At 40.4% G+C, this 17531-nt stretch overlaps 1 protein-coding gene across 2 annotated transcripts in view; it reads left to right on the forward strand.

Moving 5' to 3' along the window:
• Positions 1 to 14003: 14003 nt before the first annotated feature.
• The window catches only part of RBBP8 (RB binding protein 8, endonuclease), a 34170-nt gene continuing 30642 nt past the window's right edge, over positions 14004 to 17531 (forward strand). The window contains exons 1-2 of one of the 2 annotated variants that reach the window (XM_064703484.1): positions 14004 to 14095; positions 17027 to 17247. In XM_064703484.1, coding sequence (XP_064559554.1) covers positions 17136 to 17247 — 112 coding nt within the window. In that variant the 5' untranslated portion in view covers positions 14004 to 14095; positions 17027 to 17135. The other variant, XM_064703483.1, reaches the window with a different exon arrangement.

Consider the following 17531-nt stretch of genomic DNA (forward strand, 5'->3'; position numbering starts at 1 on the left):
GCCACAGAATCCTTGCCAGCCCAGTTTATAAAACAGGGGGATCCATTTCATTCCTTGGTTCTATGTGCCCCCACACACTAAACAGGGACAAGTCTTTGAAGAGTCCTAAATCACAAAACCTGCAGAGCAGCAAATTAGTGAAAGGAGAAAGAACAACTGGACAATTTCCTCACACACCTACACTGAGATCACTCATTTCAGGATGAAAATTATTTTATGCACTTCCTTAATGAAATAACAATCCCTTAATTTGTATCACGGAAGCTTGCTTTAACAGTAGCAGAGCCTAGATCAATACCCTGGATGTGGTTTAATACTTCATGCTTTTGTTTCACTGCCTTTTAAAGCATAACTCAAGTATGAGTCCCTGATATTTGTTCTTAGAATTAATTATATTCCTGTATTTGCTTGAATACAAGCCAGAAAGTAATGAACTACAGACCTGAGTGTTAGAAAAAATATATGATCAAAGTTACAAATACACTATTCACTATTCCATACATTCTTTAAATTGCTGGGGTGGGTAAAAATGTTCTCCCATTTAGCTCACACATTTTCATTTATTGAATTAAAAAAACATTTGTTGGTCAGTATTCTTTGCTTTCTTTTAGGTTCCTAGTTGCTGCCATTTTACAGAGCATATTGTCTGGTCCTGACTGCATATGAGTCAGCCCAGTTTTAAGAAGGTAGGTGGAGAATTAGTGTTTGGGCCAAGTGAGGAGAGTGATATTTGTTTTCCAGTTAGTTTTGACTAGAAGTAGTTTATTGGGGAGCATGGGGTGGGTGCCTGCAGAAATGCAGTTGTGTCAATTCTAGAGGGTGCATCAGAGTGATTTTTCTAGGTGTTGTGCCCAGGAAGGAATGGTTTCACCGCTGTGTTCTGATTTTGCATTTCTAGATGCTTACATAAGAAAAACACCTTGCTGATTTGCAAATACAAACACACAAGGCCTCCACACTGTATGAGTAAGTCCCTTTTTTAAACTCTAGAACAAATTTCAATTATTTTACTTTCAAAAAAGCATCTGTCAAAACATTTATTTCCTACAGAAGACCATACTGCAAGAACCTTCACAAAGGATGATTAGGACACTTCCTTTTAGATAATTGTATTACATAGCACCAAATTAAATGACACACTTTACCTGTAAAAGCGCCAATTTAGAGGACATGCTCCAGGTCAGCCTTACTGACTTTGTTGCCCACTTTTTGCTTATCATGGAGGAATACAAATTAATCTCACGAGTGGGATATGAGCAAGATTCAGTGGATTAAGTCCCATCTATAAAATGTAACCCCTGCCTAAAGGACTAGGGACCACCATCAGAATTCACTGGTTAGTCCACTTTGACAGTAGAATACAGTGACACTTCCTACAAGAGTTTGTTCAGAAGGGACTAAGGCAAGGTATCCAGAGTGCTGTAAATTTTCACCTTATCTTACTTCTCTCTAATCTGCCTATGTTAGACACAGTAATGAAATAAGAGATTTTAAACTGATTACACAGAGCAAATCCAAAGTCTGATCACTGAAGTTCACCTTCAAAACCAGACTTCCTGTCTTAGCTTCGCTGATTCAGAATGGAAGTCAAACTAAGTGGCTGTGGATGAATTTGGTCTAGCTTAAGTGAATCATCCAAAAAGCTCTTCTACACTAAAATCCTGTAGTATCTGTTTTCTCAGAAAACATGACTCAATCCTTAGCTATCAGCTGGATTCTGACCTTGCCTCAGGTGGAGGCTTGGACAAAGGCAACCTGAGCCATCAGTCCTGACAATCCTGCCTTCTTTCAGGAGCTTATGGAAGCACCAGAAAAAAATACACTTTCCTTAAGGCAAATTACCACTTCCCTTGGAATTTTCAGAAGCTCATTACTACTTTAGGAAACAACAATACTCACATTGTGCCTGCATTGTACTGCTTTTTTTTTTTTTTGATCACTAGAGCATTGAAAAAGCCATGGTGTTATGCTCAGCACAGTAAACACAGTGCAAAACAAAATTTGACTGGCATCATGTAATGAAGAATCACTTCAAAGTTCATATCTTTCCTGTGCAGTGAAGAGTTTGTGTTTTAGCCATGCAGTTTTCCTGAGGGAGGAAAATAACTCTAATACAGAAGATACTGTTAAATCACCATTAACTTTTCTGTGTTTGTCTTTTGTGGGTTTTTTTCAGTTGATCCCACCTCTTTAGTGATAAAGCAGTTGGAAATGAGGAAAATGTAAAGTTTCATTTCTTGACTTAGTCCAGTAATGTGCTCATACCATAGCTGTCCACTCATTTTACAGTTTCTTCATGAAATTTTAAGGCCTTTAACAGCATTCATATCATACTAAGTAAAGTTTTTGGTCACTGTGCATGTGCCAGTTTCCCAAAAGTTTGATCTCTTTCATATATTGAAAAGTTTGGAGCATGTGCTCCTCAGACATGCTACCACTCCTTTATTTCAAAATGAAACACTTTGCTTTACAAAATAATCCTGTGAGCCCACTGCTTTTGTCTGCCCTGCCAAGGTTTGCACTTCAGCACTTCAGCTATCCTGATACAGATTTTGTGTGGTTGTGCTATTATATTTATTTAATTATTGTGGTTTTAAAATTCCTTTTGTTTAAGTATAAAATTTTTAAACCAGATTATTCCACTGATACCCTCCACCAAGAAACCTCATCAACACTTTCATTGGAATATTTTGGAGACAATGGCAAAGTTGGCTTCTGGATAAATCAAAAAGGTGAGTGACAGCCTCTCTGCCATTCGTGAATGTCAGGGCTTCAGATGTGTGTTTCAGAGGAAGGTGGACAGAAGCTCTGCAGAGACCTGCGCTGGGGAAAGGCTCTGCCACACCTTTCCCACTGCTCTTCCCCTCCTTCTGCCACAAGATATCTCCTCCTGGAATTTCCCAGAGGTAGCTAATCTGAAACAGGATAAAGAAGAGGTACTGAATGAGGCATAAAAACAAGACACTCTGTTCATGCAGTTTCAATAATGCTGAAAGACTGCTGTGAGCTCTTCCCATTTAAAGCCCTAAGAGAGCTGGGAACAGGTTAAACAGTGTGACTGTTGTAGCTGCTGAGTATAAATAACTGATCAGAAGTTGAACAACATGATAGAAGTTGAAGAAGTGAGAGAGGGAGAAGATGTAGAGCTAGTGATCTGCTGGGTGATGTGCTGAACTGATACAAGCACATTTATGGTTTAAGTCACAGGCTGAAGGTCAAAGGTGGAGGCTTGAAGGGTCTGTCTTGATTTTGTGTTTTTATCATCCATGGTCAGGAAGGGAATCTTGAGTCACAATAAAGAGTGGTTCTGTATATTTTGTATGGACCAGCAGCACAGAGAAATGGCTGCCTAAGTTTGCACTTCCCCCTTGCTTCAAACAGTGAGTGGCTCCCTTAACCGCTCAAGCCAGAAAACATATACTGGAACAGTAAGTTTTTCAAAATTGTCTTATCATATAAGATAACAAAAGAGGATTAAAAATCTGGCTTCAGTAAGATCATTAGCAAAGCTCCTTCTAACTTTAGAAGCTTGGAATTTTCTGTGAAAGACATTAACCGCAAAAGTCAAAAGCTTTGCTTTTGAAAAGTTGGAACATATATTTACATTCAACTAATGTTTTCCTAATACTCTCTTCCTCTTGCTGTTTTTAAGTACAAGAACCAGGACAGACCAACAAAGCCTTAGGTATTGGAAGAAAAAATTCTGCAGCAGGACTGAACAAAGTAGCAGAATGTAAGAGTGGTTGGGTTTCCTCAATGTTCTGAATTCTGAAGATGCTTAATACCAACGTGGCATCTAAAGTTTCTAACAAAATATATTGTCTCAGTAACATTAGGTTTCAGAACAAAAAACTTATTTTCTTGCTCAATGAACCAGAAAGCGACAAATAACATATTCTTTTTTTAAATACAGACCTATTGAAAGTTTAGTGAGTCTTTCTTCAGTAATAGCTTTATTTAAACTACCTTTTTGTTTTGCATATGAGACACAAAGAGAGATCTAATGCGCTAAGAAAATTTCAGGAGAACTCCTACAATAGAGAATTGTAACTCCTTAACAAAACTATCTGGTGTATTAGTAAAACAGCAGACAAATGAGTAGTAGACAATCTACTCAGATTTTCTAAGGTCTTTGACCAAGACCTGCAGAGGATACCATAAATACAGATTAAGGGATGAGAAAGTAGTTCTCTTATTTAAAATTACTGAGGGCCTAGATGAAAACCAAAAAAATTCAATATCTGATTTCACTTTGTGAAAAGATAGCTGTGAGGTCCATGATATCCCATGCTTCCATGTCTTCATATAGAAAGCCTTTTCCCTAATACAGTATCATTTGAAAAAGAAGGCTAATAACAAAAAAAATGTTTATTATTCAGACACTCAAACAATGACAGCAATCTTCTTCTGGTTCCTGCTTTATAACTCTCTCTTTACAGCAAATACTCACACTTCTGTAATGATTAATCTCCATGAAAAAAAAGGCAAAGCAGTCCTAAATGTCTGTAAGACATCAAAAAATAATAACATTTCAAGACTTTTTCCTCTCAGAGAAAAATTGCAAGATTTTGTATCAGGCTTACTTTTATAGCGAGAATAGTGATAGTTCTCTTGTAATTAATTTTTATATCCTGCTGTCTCAGACAAGGTAAAGGAGAAACTGTTGTTATCAACAAATTAGTTACAACAAGTTCTAAACCTGTTTTTGCTCAGGAAAGCATCAAAAATGCTTTAGGTTGCGTCCCTTGGCTCACTTGAAGGCATTTTTCTCTTGTTAGCCTCTAGGTCAGAAATTAACTGCTGCTCCCTCTCTTCCTTTTCCAAGGTTGGACTTGGCCTACTTTTCATTATGCCCTTTATGAACCAACAGTCTCCTGCCCTTACACTGCTACACAACTAGTCAAGAGGAAAGAAATATTATCTAACTGTGATAAGGGGTGGGGGCATGTGTGTTATCTGAATTTGCTTGTGAATGTACTGAACAGCTCTTGATAGCTACAGGGAGGTATGTTGTAAACTCTCTGTAATGAATACTTGTAGACATGAATGTTTGTGCATACCTTCACTATAAGAACAAGTTGAAGCCTGCACCATTTATATTGTCTTACTTTTCAGAATTGCACCTCTCTGAGACTCCTCTTCTGAGGAAGATTTTATGTGATCACTGTATAAACTGGTAGAGTTCACAGATAAGCATTACAAGACTTTTCTTGATGGAAGGTGGAGATGACAAACAACTTATACTTTATTCTCAACTGGAAAAGCATGTAATAGTAGGTTTGATTTTGAAGAGAATTAATCTGTGAAGTCCATTTAATGCAAATTATATTTGAAATAAGAGAGAAATAGGTCCTTCAGATAATTATACTGCCTTCTTCAGGAGAAAAAATGATCTCTCTCACAGAGAACTCCGAGGAAGCCTGATACTACAATATTTATGTCTGTGGTAAGTTTACATTTAGAACTGCTATGAGTTATGAGGCTGAGAATAACAGTCAACTGATGTCAAAATATGTGTTGATACATACAATAACTTCCTTGTCTTATACTTTTGCCTTTCACTTATGAAAAATTAAATTTCTGTAACATGTGGAAATTATTATAAAAGCATAACTCAAAATTTCAGTCCTGACAGTGACACTGTATGAGAAGCCCTAACTAAGGAAAAGCCCCTGCTGAATCTCTAAGGTGTGTACATGGTGGGTTTTGTTTGTGGGGAACAAGAGTCTGGAAGCAACAAGGTCCTTAAAAGCTCTCAAGTCAAAGGAAGAGGTAGTAAACATCCCCTTTTCCCTAGGCTTTTCAGAGTCCTGTAAAGAGTTCAATGGCAAGTACAATGCCTTTAAAGACCCACCATCAGGTTCACTATAAGACTCCAAGTTTAATGGTGAGTTCAGGATGCAGAAAGGAACATTTCAGACCCTATCTTTTATGAGACCAGCTGACACAGTTGAAAGCAGACCAGCTTTTAAGCAAGCACACCATCCCTCCTTGAGTCTAGTATATAAGCAGAACGTTGGCCACATAGTACATTCTTACAGCTATTTTGGGTGGTAATTTACTTGTGTTAATCAGTTACACAGTTTGTCCAATTATGTGACACTCATAAAACCAAATCGTAGGTAGACAACAGTACATTCACATTGGATAGGGATTTACAGTTCAAGATTAAGAGCTTGTGGAAACAGCTTTGGAGTTTTTAAAACTTCCATTTAATATGGCACCAAGACTGGGACATACCCAGAACCCAATGTCCCCGTCACATTTGGCAGTGAAGCTCGATTATTCAGTACAGCCTCCTGAATCACCAAAACCACTTCCTGCAGCGGACTCTCTGTAAATCCCTTATCCAAGTACTGACCCAGCCCAACCCTGCTTAGCTGTATGCAATCATAGCCTAAGGTGGTGTGAGTGCAAGCACAAACAGCATACATCTGGCATTTCAGCTCAGTTAGCTGCCTTCTTCAGAAAAGAGCCTTCCTTTCAAGGCAGATTTATAGGAAAGGTTACTCCCCTGTAGTAAAATCATCTGAGTATATTCAAATATCAGCTTGTCCTTCATATTCAGGTCAATGGTGAAAACACCATTGCGTATCCTACACAGCACCGTTTGAATTTGGTGGTAACTTCCTGTTCTAATCACAGGTTGTCTAGTAACTATTACTAAAATCAGTAAGTAAGAAAAGATGATCTAAAAAATGATAAATATCACTGTGGAATCATTTTATGAACAAACACAGCTTTCTAGAGTTACACATAGCCTTTGACAACATTCAATACAGCAAACCTTTTCAAGCCTGAGTGTTTCAATTCTGGGTGCCTAAACAAAAAAGAAGCACATGTTTAGCCAACTGATTGTATATGTACCCAAGACTACACTTCCAGAAATGTTAATTACAGTTCTTACTGATTTAACTCAACATCTATAACAATCACAGCAGGAGATCTAAAAATTAGGGTCTATATTTGTATTTAAAAAAAAAAAAAAAAGAGTACTAAGTTTACACAGATGCAGGCTTCAGCTTCTGTCAGGGCATATGCTGATCTCTGCCTACAGCCTGAATAACTAAGCAATCTGCAGGACTGCCGTGCAAGTATTCTTGCCCCACAGCCATGAACAAGAAGCAGCACAGCTGCTATTGCAGCCCATGTGCTATTGTAGCTGGGCAACTGCTGTAGTTCCTCGCAGTTATGGCCCAAACATGCCATGTTCTCTGACCTGTTTCACCTTAAAATAGGCTGTGCAGTAACTCAGGGTCAGCTTGCACAGACTTGGGCTCCACCAAAGTCACAAGGTGGATATTCCATGTGCAAGCTCCCAGTATGCTGTTTCTCATGTGGTAACAAAGATACACTGAACTCTATGAACACCATAAATACACTTTTCATTGGAAAGAAATCTGAATTAGTGCATAATTTTGGGTGTTTTAGCTGGTCACACTAAAGATTTGGTGTTACATTATAATAAGTCTGTACTGTTAGCGTTATTAAAAAAGGGCATTTTCTTCTCTGTTTCTCTTTGCACTTATGCTGGGCAGACCTCTAGCCCAGTTCATCTGCATATAAAATGAAACAAAATTTATAACAATAAGATCTTGCTGCACTTAACAAGGATGTATCACTCCCCCACCCCTCGGTAAATTATTTTGCTGGAGGCTACATCATTCTCTAGGAGTAGTATGCTGGGAGTTGACAGAGGCGTGAATAATTCGCGGCGGAGCAGCCTCCCCAGCCGAGCTGAGCTGCAGCATGTTGGGCTGGCCTTTGATGCAGACTGGTTGGGCAGGTTCCTGGGTGCCCCGGGAACCGGTCTGACGGGCCTGTTATGCCAACAAATTCTGGTATGATTCCATGCTCTCCAGAATGCAGAAACCTGCCCAGCCAGTTAAATGAAAGGCATATTAGGTTATCCATTGCACATTGTATATATCTTAGGTGCAGCAGATCTCCTCTCGGCACTCTCTAGTGTGGTCCACAGTGGCTTCCTCATCTCACTTACACTCGAGGTTTATAGCTGGAGGGGAAGTCAATAGTAAATATTTATCACCCCGACCAAGAACAGAACTTTTCACAATTCAAACAGAAGGGTGAGTTTTGAAAATCTTTCTTTAAAATTAATTTAAGATAACCTTAAGCAAAAAATTTCTCTGATGCTTGAAGTGGAATAGTGTCTATTTCCTTAATGTGTCTGAGTACTGCCAGTCTCTACAGCACTGGTTGACAGAATTTTGGTAATTGCAACTGTTTGAGCTTTCTGTGTGCAGCTCAACATCATCTGCTGTCTGCAGGGTATTTACTGCAGAGACAGTTCAATGGACCTAGCACAGCAGTGAGAGATAGAAACTCCACAGCCAATGACTTGGTATTTTGAGCAGTTCACTTAAGTATTGCTTATATTGCTTCTCTTTTATACAGCATTTTTATAATCCCTGTCACATAACAGCAGTGTTGTGATAAGGCATAATGCCATTACAGTAAGCTGTGTGGTTACTAATTCTTTCAGACTAATTTTTTTAATAGTTCAATTTTATAGAGTGAGCTACTTAAGCCTAGATTTACCTATTTCATGGTAAGATAGGAAAACTATTTGTCATTCTTACTGCTTTCCTTCTACATACTTATTAGAAATTTACCTGTTTAGAATGAGTAACGGTGGTGGTAATGGCAATAAAAAGCAGTGCTAGTCATAAAGGGTAGGCTGACCTGAAAGTTGTACCTGTATCTGCAGCTGAATCCATTCACAGGTTCTGTGTCAAATAAGAAAAATTAAACAGTGTGAAAACAAAAGCTGTGGAATCTGGTAACTGATTAACTACTGGGGCACAGAACTACTTGCTGAGCTGAACAGAAAGGAATGAAGACAGGTTTTGTCATGCCTGTTAGGACAAAATAACTCTTTAACTTAAGTAAATGTGAATCTTCTCAACATCTGTGTAGCTACATTTTTAAAAACCCTCACATAGCTACTTCTGTCTCCCGGGAATTCTCAATTTTGCCTAACTTTAAGCAAAACAATTACCATTCTCTTTTGCGATGTGAGAAAAACCCATATCAGAATCAGTGGATACAAACCACTAGAAACAAAATATCTATATTGGATTATGTAAGATTTTATGGTAGTCACACAACAGGAAGCTTCAATTATGTTTACTGCCAGCTATTTCCAGGCTGATGCTAAAATTAATATTATTCTTTTGTAGAGTGCCAAGAAAAAGGCCCCTTGAGCCTCTTAAAAAAATCAATGAATTGAAATCACTTTCTCATTAGCTGTACTGTAAGTGTGTGTAAAATTTTTTCTTCAAAGTGTAGATAAACAGAAAAGAACATAGGAAAATTTTATAGTCTCACAGAGGCTGATAATACTCACCAGGAAAAAAAGCTCCATTTTCTTATATTCTCAGTTGATTCTGCTATCAAATACATAATGAAAACTTGCTATGGGATAAACCATTCTCCACAGAAAAATTACAGCTGGCTGAGCTATATGGTTTACATAGGAACTCTGTGTAGAGCCTCTAAAACGCTACAAGAGAGCATTGATTTCTAAAGCTATAGGATTTTAACACAGAACATGTTGAATATATTTAAAATTCAAACTAAATAAACCACTTTTTCAAAATGCTGCTTGCCATCCCCTCTCCAGTTTTACGTGTTCTGTTTTATTTGGGTTTTCCTCAGCTGCCTTTTTTTTTTTTTTTCAGGGGGCTGGAAGTACAGGGGCTATTGTTTGGGGATTTCTTTTTCCCAAATGGTAAGTAAAATATTACAAATATTACTTCCTATATGTTGTTTCTTTCCTGTCCCTGAATTCATGTTGTTTACTACAGTAAAAGGTAGGTGGCATGATTTTTTGCACAGATCTGTTAACTTTTACTTCAGCCTTCCAAAGCTGAGATAAATACGCATAACTACTCAAACTGGTCATGTTACCCTGAGTAACATCAGTATGAACAAAAACATTTCCATATGCAGCTAACACAAATAGGTGCTGCTGCTTAGAGCCTGAAGACCAGGAACACCACGCTGGGGTCCTGCAACAGCATCCCTCAGGTTTCCTTTTTGGTTTTTCCCCCCTCCATCAGGTCTTCCTAAGAGACCTGAGAGTTTGGGTTGAGTAAGCCCTGGCAGTTTCTGACTATAGATGAGGAGCAGTGAAAGCACCTCAAAGAAGAGGGCTCCTTAAAATGAACAGTGCTACTGGCATCGGGAAATTTGATCTTGGCTCAGTTTCAAATGTGGCTACGCAAGCAGCTTGAGAAGAATCAAATTCAACTAGTGGGGTGATGGAGTGGCTCCTCCCTATTTTTGCAGAGAAAGCAACCACCTGTGCCAGACAGCAGTGGTGGGCTCTGTTGCCTGTGTGCCTTCCCAGCTGTAAGAAATCATGCTACTCAGAGCGCTTCCAGTTCCAACACTTCCAGTTCAAATCCCATTTAGGTAGCAGCTGAATTGTGCCACATACTCTCACTTACTGCATCTGAAATTGGGCTTTTTTGATGACCTTATTGGCAATTGCAACATAAAATGCATTAAATGAACATGACTAATTAAGCTATATATTTATCCTTCAGTTGCAGATATGCAAGTCAAGGAGGTTGTGAACACACTGGCCGTATATGTGTATGTGTGATCTATTAAATGTGATGCAAATACATAAAGACCTCACTATTTTATTTTATACACTCACATATATATATTTATTTTATACACACATACATATATATATATGCAAAAAATGAAATAGTTACCTTTGTGCATAAAGCAAATAAAATATTTAAACAGGACTTCCCATTGTAATTAAAATCTGGTTTTAATCTTTACATCTAAATTTAAAGTAATAGAAACAAACAAAAAAAAAGCTTTCTGCTAATATCTTTTAGCCCTACTCTGTATGCATATGCAGTGAACTACGTCATCTGCTGCTACCTGAGTGGTTAGAAACACTGATGAAGCCTCTGTACTACCCCTCAAAAAGGGAGGGGGGTGTGTGTGAATTAAAGGCTATTTTTAATTTTATCTGTGCCGCAACACTGCAGTACTCTCACAACAGAACTTCAGTTATTAGCTGATTTGCTGGTAAATAGTCCAGCCATCAAGAAGAAAGGCATTGCCACTAAACTGTAACTGAAAATTGACAGCTCTATCTACTCTTATAGGATTAAACAGTTCAGACCATCCAGGTCTAAAATGGGCCAGGACAAAATAAGATTCCCTCTTTGCAGAATTGCTCACTGATAAGGGTTCTGTCACCTAGTTCAATGTGCCACAGTAAGGGTTATTTTGAAATCTGGACACAAGCCATGACACCACAGGAAGTTTCATATCTGTTCAAGCGCAGCAACGGTGAAGCATTTTTCCCACAGTTTTATTGTCTAGGTGTGTGTGTTTACTCTTATGAGGTGAATGAGATGTAGTTCTAGTCAGACTAGTCATCTCAAGACACCCAGTGTGTGAATGTGGAATATCAGACTCTCCAGTAGTTTTCTGGCACATTCAATGAGCCAGGAATCTATTCAGTGGCCAGCTATGTGATTATGGAGTACATAAAATCAAATAAATCTGGAAGGGAGATAAAAGTAAAGTTCAACCGTTAACGTTAATCCGTTTCCACTTACTGTGGTGTAGATAAGGATAACACTGTAGAAGTCAGTGGATTTATACTGCTGTAAAGATCAACATGAGAGAGTATGAAAACAAACAGCTCAGAGTTTATTGGGAAATAAAAGGGATGACATAATTATTTGCCAGAGTGCTTCCTATAAATAGTAAGAAAGGTACAGTTTATGGTAAAATATCTGATCGATCAGCAAGAGGGCTATTTTATTGCTACTTCTCAGATCTGTGCGTAGCTTTAAGACATCTGCTTCTCTTAATATGAGGAAATGATTGCTTGCCTACATCACAAATTTTTCGATTACAGAAGTTTCAAAAGTAGAATGAAAAGCTGCCAACAAGCATTATTTAGAAAGACTGGAGTGTCTATCACAACCTATTATGACATGACTGCTTCCTCCAAAACACCTAGCTAATTTTAGTTCTACCATATGTCTAGTGATCTGATAATGCATCAAACTTACAATTTGATCTTACAATAAGTAATCTGCTGCTGAGGTCCTGAACAACATGTTCATTTTATTTAAGTCAAAAAATAAGTGGTTAAACAATGATAAGGAATGAGTAGAAACGTTAAGTACATGATTTTTTCAAAATACTTCAGAATTCATGGTACGTACTTGATGGGAAACCAAGAATATTTTCAACAATGGGGAACAACAGATTTGAAGCTTGAATCATGAGCCATCTTCTGTTGGACAGTATTTCAAAATACCCCAAAAATGTTGAAATAGTATTTCAGATACACTTTTATGCTGTAGCTCCTTATTTATGTTTTCTTGAGACCTGAGTGATCTGAGTAATGTAAAAAGAATTAGATGGAACAGCTACTAAAAATTATGAAATACCCAAACACTTAACTTTTAAAATATTGCTATTAACAATCTAGAAAGTATAAGTTTGCAGCACTGTTCCTTCCAAACTGATCACCATTATGTCTTCTAGTCATGCCACCAAGCTGTCTCTGCACGAGTTCCTACACATATCAAAATGGTCCAGTGGAATCATGTGAAGGCAGAATAGTAATAGTGAAAAACTCTGTTTTGTTTCTATTTCATCACTAAGAACTACCTAAAATCAAGAGGTTTATATCATTACAGACAGCAGGGCTGGTCCCAATGAATGAAGGAACGTTGATCTGCAATTTGGGCAAAAAAAAAAACCACTGAGAAGTGACAAAAAAAATTATCAGCCTTATACTGTACTAATTATATGTGCCTACTGGTTCCCATACTCACATAAACCACAAAAATATGCCTAAGCTGCTCTGTTGTACAGTAAAATGATGTGCCATGGAAACTGTTAGGACCAAGAGGGTGGGGGGAAGCCCCCCCACAAACTTCTGTGTGTAAGCCCCAGCAACCAGAATATGAACCCTGGGGTACAGACAGATTTAAGCCTTAAAGGCAAGGCCACTTCTGGCACAGTTGTACACCCCGATGATCCTTTTTACATCTGAACCAGCAAGAACTTCTTTCAGGAAGGCAGGGGCAGCATTTGTTTCAATGCAGGCTCCTGCTCACATCCTTGATTTTCCAGTGTTCTGTGCCTGTTGTGACACTGAACTGTGGCACCAGCCAGGGCTTGGCTTGTCCCCTTGGCTTTCCTCTGGTAGCTCTCTGTGGAAACCCCAAGTTCTGGGCCAGAGGAGGAAAGAGCTGAGACAACACCTGGTGATGTCAATGAACGAACATGAGCCAGCAGTGTGCCCAGGTGGCCAAGAAGGACAATGGCATCCTGGCCTGTGTCAGAAATAGTGTGGCCAGCAGGATCCTGTACTTGGCACTGGTGAGGCCGTCAGGCTCAGTTCAGAAAGGACATTGAGGTGCTGGAGCGTGTCCAGAGAAGGGCAGCAAAGCTGGTGTAGGGTCTGGAGCACATGTCCGTGAGGAGCTGTTGAGGGTGCTGGGGTTGTTTGGCCTGGAGGAGGCTCAGATGAGACCTTATGGGTGTCTACAACCACCAGGACGTAGAGGGCAGCCAGGTGGAGGCTAACCTTTCCTCCCAGGCAACAAGTGACAGGACAAAAAGAAGTGGCCTCAGATTGTTCCAGAAGAGGCTTAGGTTGGACTTTAGGAAGAGTTTCTTCACAGAAAGGGTGATTAGACATTGGAACGGACTGCCCAGGGAGGTGGTAGCCACCCTCGCTGGTGGTGGAAAGGAAAGACAGGACGTTGCACTCAGTGCCGTGGTCTGGTTGACCCGGTGGTGTTCGATCAAAGGCTTGACTCGATGATCTCAGTGGTCATTTCCAACCGAGCTCATCCTGTGACCCTGACACTGTGTCACCCCCGCCACCCGAACCCCCCGACGACCGCCCGGACCGGGGCCTCAGACCCACACGCTCTCCTCTCTCGCGAGAGCAGCGCGGAAGCCTCGCGAGAGCTGCCCGCGGCCCCGCCTCCCCGGGCGGGGAAGGCGCTCGCTGCGGTTTTTCCTATTTTCCCGCCGCTGGCGCGCGGAGCCGCCGGGAGCCAACCAGGTAACGGCGCGCGCTCTCCTCATCCTCCGCCGGGGAGCGACCGCGAGCGCGCCGCCCCCGCTCCGCCCCGGGGACGGGCCCAACACGGCCCCTCCGGCCCCGGAACCCCGCCGGGCGCTCCTCAGGCGCTGCCCCGCCTGCCCGAGGGAGCCCCGTTCTCTCCGGCTGGGACGCTCCCGCCGCTCGGGACAAGCGGCGTGCGGGACATGCCATACCCCTCCTCCGGCGTCCCGGCTGCGGGGTGTGACCCGAGCCTGGCGGGAAGCTCCCAAGTATTGATCATGGCAGGATTTCCCAGAGCATCCCGGCGTGTCTGTCGAGTGAGTTTTCTGTGCGGTGTTGGTGCAGGAGGGAAAGGAGAGCGAAGTTCACCGCCAGGAAGTGCAGCGGAGTTGAGTTTGTAGGAGCAGCCGCGGGGATCGGGGCCGTGTGCTCCCCGCAATCCCAGAGGGGCGGTGTGGCCCCGGCGGAAAGGTATCAGCACCGATAAGCGGCCTCGGCGCGTTATCGGTGCTGATGGATTCCTGGAGGCAGTCACTGGTGAGGCTATGGAAAGCCTGACGGTGCCGGAGGGAGTTGGGTTGTGGAAGAAGAGGGAAATAAATGGACGCTTTCAGGTGGTTCTATGAAAGCGGCGGTCAGCAGGATAGCAGTAGGGCAGGACATCCGGGAGAGGGGCTGGCTCTGTGCTTCCATCCCCAAACAGCTCCCAGTGCTGTCCCTGCCTGCCAGTGTCTCTACATCCAGCTCTGGCGCTTTTCCCCCTGAGGAATGGAAAGTGCTTTCTTAGGGCTGGAGACTGAGCCATCACTTTTACACCTGTGCAGCTGCCCAGGCCTGTCAAAGGCTCTGCTTGAACGCTTCTTGCATTCCCTGAGTTTTAGGGAGAGGTTGAATCATCTGCAGGAAGCAATGTATCATTTTGGGATCTTGAAGCAGATGAAGCTTGGGAAAATGCCTTGCTCTTTTTTTCCCTATTTGTAGTCGGTTGATGCACTAATAATTTGCAAAAAAAAAACTTTGAGTGGGTTTTGTGTATTTTTTTTCTTGCAGTCGTCTTGGGGAAAAAAACCCAAAACAAACCCTACGGACACCATTTATTGTCTAGAGTCAGGTGACTTTTCCATGCAGATGAGTCATCTGACAAGACTTAAATCTGAAACAGTAAGTGAAAGCAAGCGTGTGGTTTTCACTGCCCTAGTGCTTGATTCAGAAAAAGCTTGATCCTGAAACATCTGTTGAAGGTGCAAAGCAAGAGTTTAAAAGCCATTCCTAATTTCACTAGGCAATTGGTTCCACAAAGAAGCGTTGTAAGACGGCTTAATGTGGCTGCACACAAAGTGGAGCATTTCAGCTGCAAAGATGCAAGCAAATCACTGTTCAACTTCTGTTGAAGACTTGTAGGCATTGCCAATTTCAAAGGGTAATTTTATTTTCTATTAAGGATTTCTCTGAAGATAACATTTGTTAACATGAAGCCCATATCCTGAAATAGGCACTGAATTTGCTATGGACAGAGCAGGTTAAAGCAAATGTGGAGCTGCTGGCTTCAATAGTGTAACATTTAAATATCCTTATACTGTAGAAAGCATGTAGATAAAATGTTTTTGTTGAGAATAATGTTTTGTTTCATTATTTTTATTCCATTGTAAAGACAGCCAGACTGCAAAAAAGAGACTTAAAACGGTGCACAGAGAGATGAGACAGGAGAGTGGAACCAAAGCCTCCAGGCCCTACACTTGGTTACTGACCACTGGACTGAACATTTTATTGTGGTGAATCTGGGGGACCAGCTAAACCAGCAGCTGCATTCAGATACTGCTGAGTTGTTTGAAGGCTTTCAAGATAGGAAATGCAGCTTCTTGACTAATCATAGGCCTTGTATCATCTGAACTACGAGTTATACCTCAAAAATTTGAGAGCAAATTGTTGGTTCCATTTGGCAGAATAGGCATGGTGGTTTGCTTGCTCAAGTTGCTAATTTAGGAATAGTACAAAACATCTAGCTTTTTTTTCCTTACTGCATTTTGTATTACAAGGTCATAGAGATAGCTATGTCCACCTGGCACTGACAGTCCCTGTTCAGAAGTGTTTGTTTTAAACTGACTGCTTAAAAATGGGGAAAACTTAGAATGTCCAGTTTTACACAGAGGGAACTGAAGGACAGAGATTACAGGAGTATTTCAGTATTGGACACCCAGTGCCAGTAGAATTGAGTCTTGTCTTGGCTCAGAGACAGATCTGAGGACCATGCTTCTTCTACAGTTTGCCTGAGGGCATCATCTCTGTAAAAAATCCTTCAAAACAAGTGTAAATTATGGGTAAGATTATCCTAAATTTTGTAGGCAGTCAGGCTTCTAAGACAGAGCTAGCTGACTTTGATTGTTCTTCTCAAATATTAATGTTTTGGAGATTTATAGATTTTTGTGATTACTCTCCTTTTTTTTTTCATCAGGGAATGGGAATAATTTTATTAAAAAATTGTGAACACTTTAAGGGGATGTGAGTTTTTCTTTGTAAAAGGATGTAATTTGAATCCAAGTTTATGTAAAGGATGTATATAGACAAATCCATCTCTGATAAAACTTGTGACAAATGCTTTTGCTGACAGCCAGATTTTGGCACTATGGCTTACTTTTAGAAAATAGGAATTCGGTATAAATCTATCTTTAGATAAAAAAAGAAAGACTCTTAAGTGTTTTAACCTAATTTTAAGTTGATAGCTTTTTAAGGGGAGGAAAATTCTGTTAGTTTGTAATTACCTGCAGCAAAATACTTAGCAACATCTAAGCTTTCAGGGTGACTGCCAGTATGAAAGTGTATAAATACATATCCTCAGCAAGGATAGACAGTAAATTTTGAATTTGATCCACGGCTACAAGTTATGCTCTGATAAATTCAAATGTAAGTGTTTTCATTCTGTTGTTACAGATGTACACCCCTCTTCAGAAACAGTTTCATAACTATGTAATTTAAAATATCAAGTTTGAGAGTGAGCCAGTTCTGCAAGTCAAAGAAGCTGGGAGCAGGAAAAATCAAGATGAATGCATCTGGAGGAAGCTGTGGCAGCCCGAGTTCTGCAGAACCTGCAGGAGATTTCTTCAAAGAACTGTGGTCCAAACTGAAGGAATGTCATGATAAAGAAGTACAAGGTAAATCATTGAAGGTTGTGTTTCAGGTTAAAGTTGGCGTTTGTCAGTTACCACAGGAAAACTTTGAACCAAAATACTCTGCATTGAACTAAACAGATTTTTAATGTTTTCAGTTATGCAGAAAGTTGGACCTGATGATTACAAATGATCCTTAGAGACTGACCACCTAAGCCTGGTTTAACAGGATTAAACTATCAACACATATAAATGATTTACTAGGTCAGTGAATAAAAAGTAACACAATGTTACATGGAGTCTCTGCTTGCCTAGAAAATATCTATGTG

The sequence above is a fragment of the Zonotrichia leucophrys genome, chromosome 2 (assembly GCF_028769735.1).
Source record: "Zonotrichia leucophrys gambelii isolate GWCS_2022_RI chromosome 2, RI_Zleu_2.0, whole genome shotgun sequence".
NCBI classification, from domain to species: Eukaryota; Metazoa; Chordata; class Aves; order Passeriformes; family Passerellidae; genus Zonotrichia; species Zonotrichia leucophrys.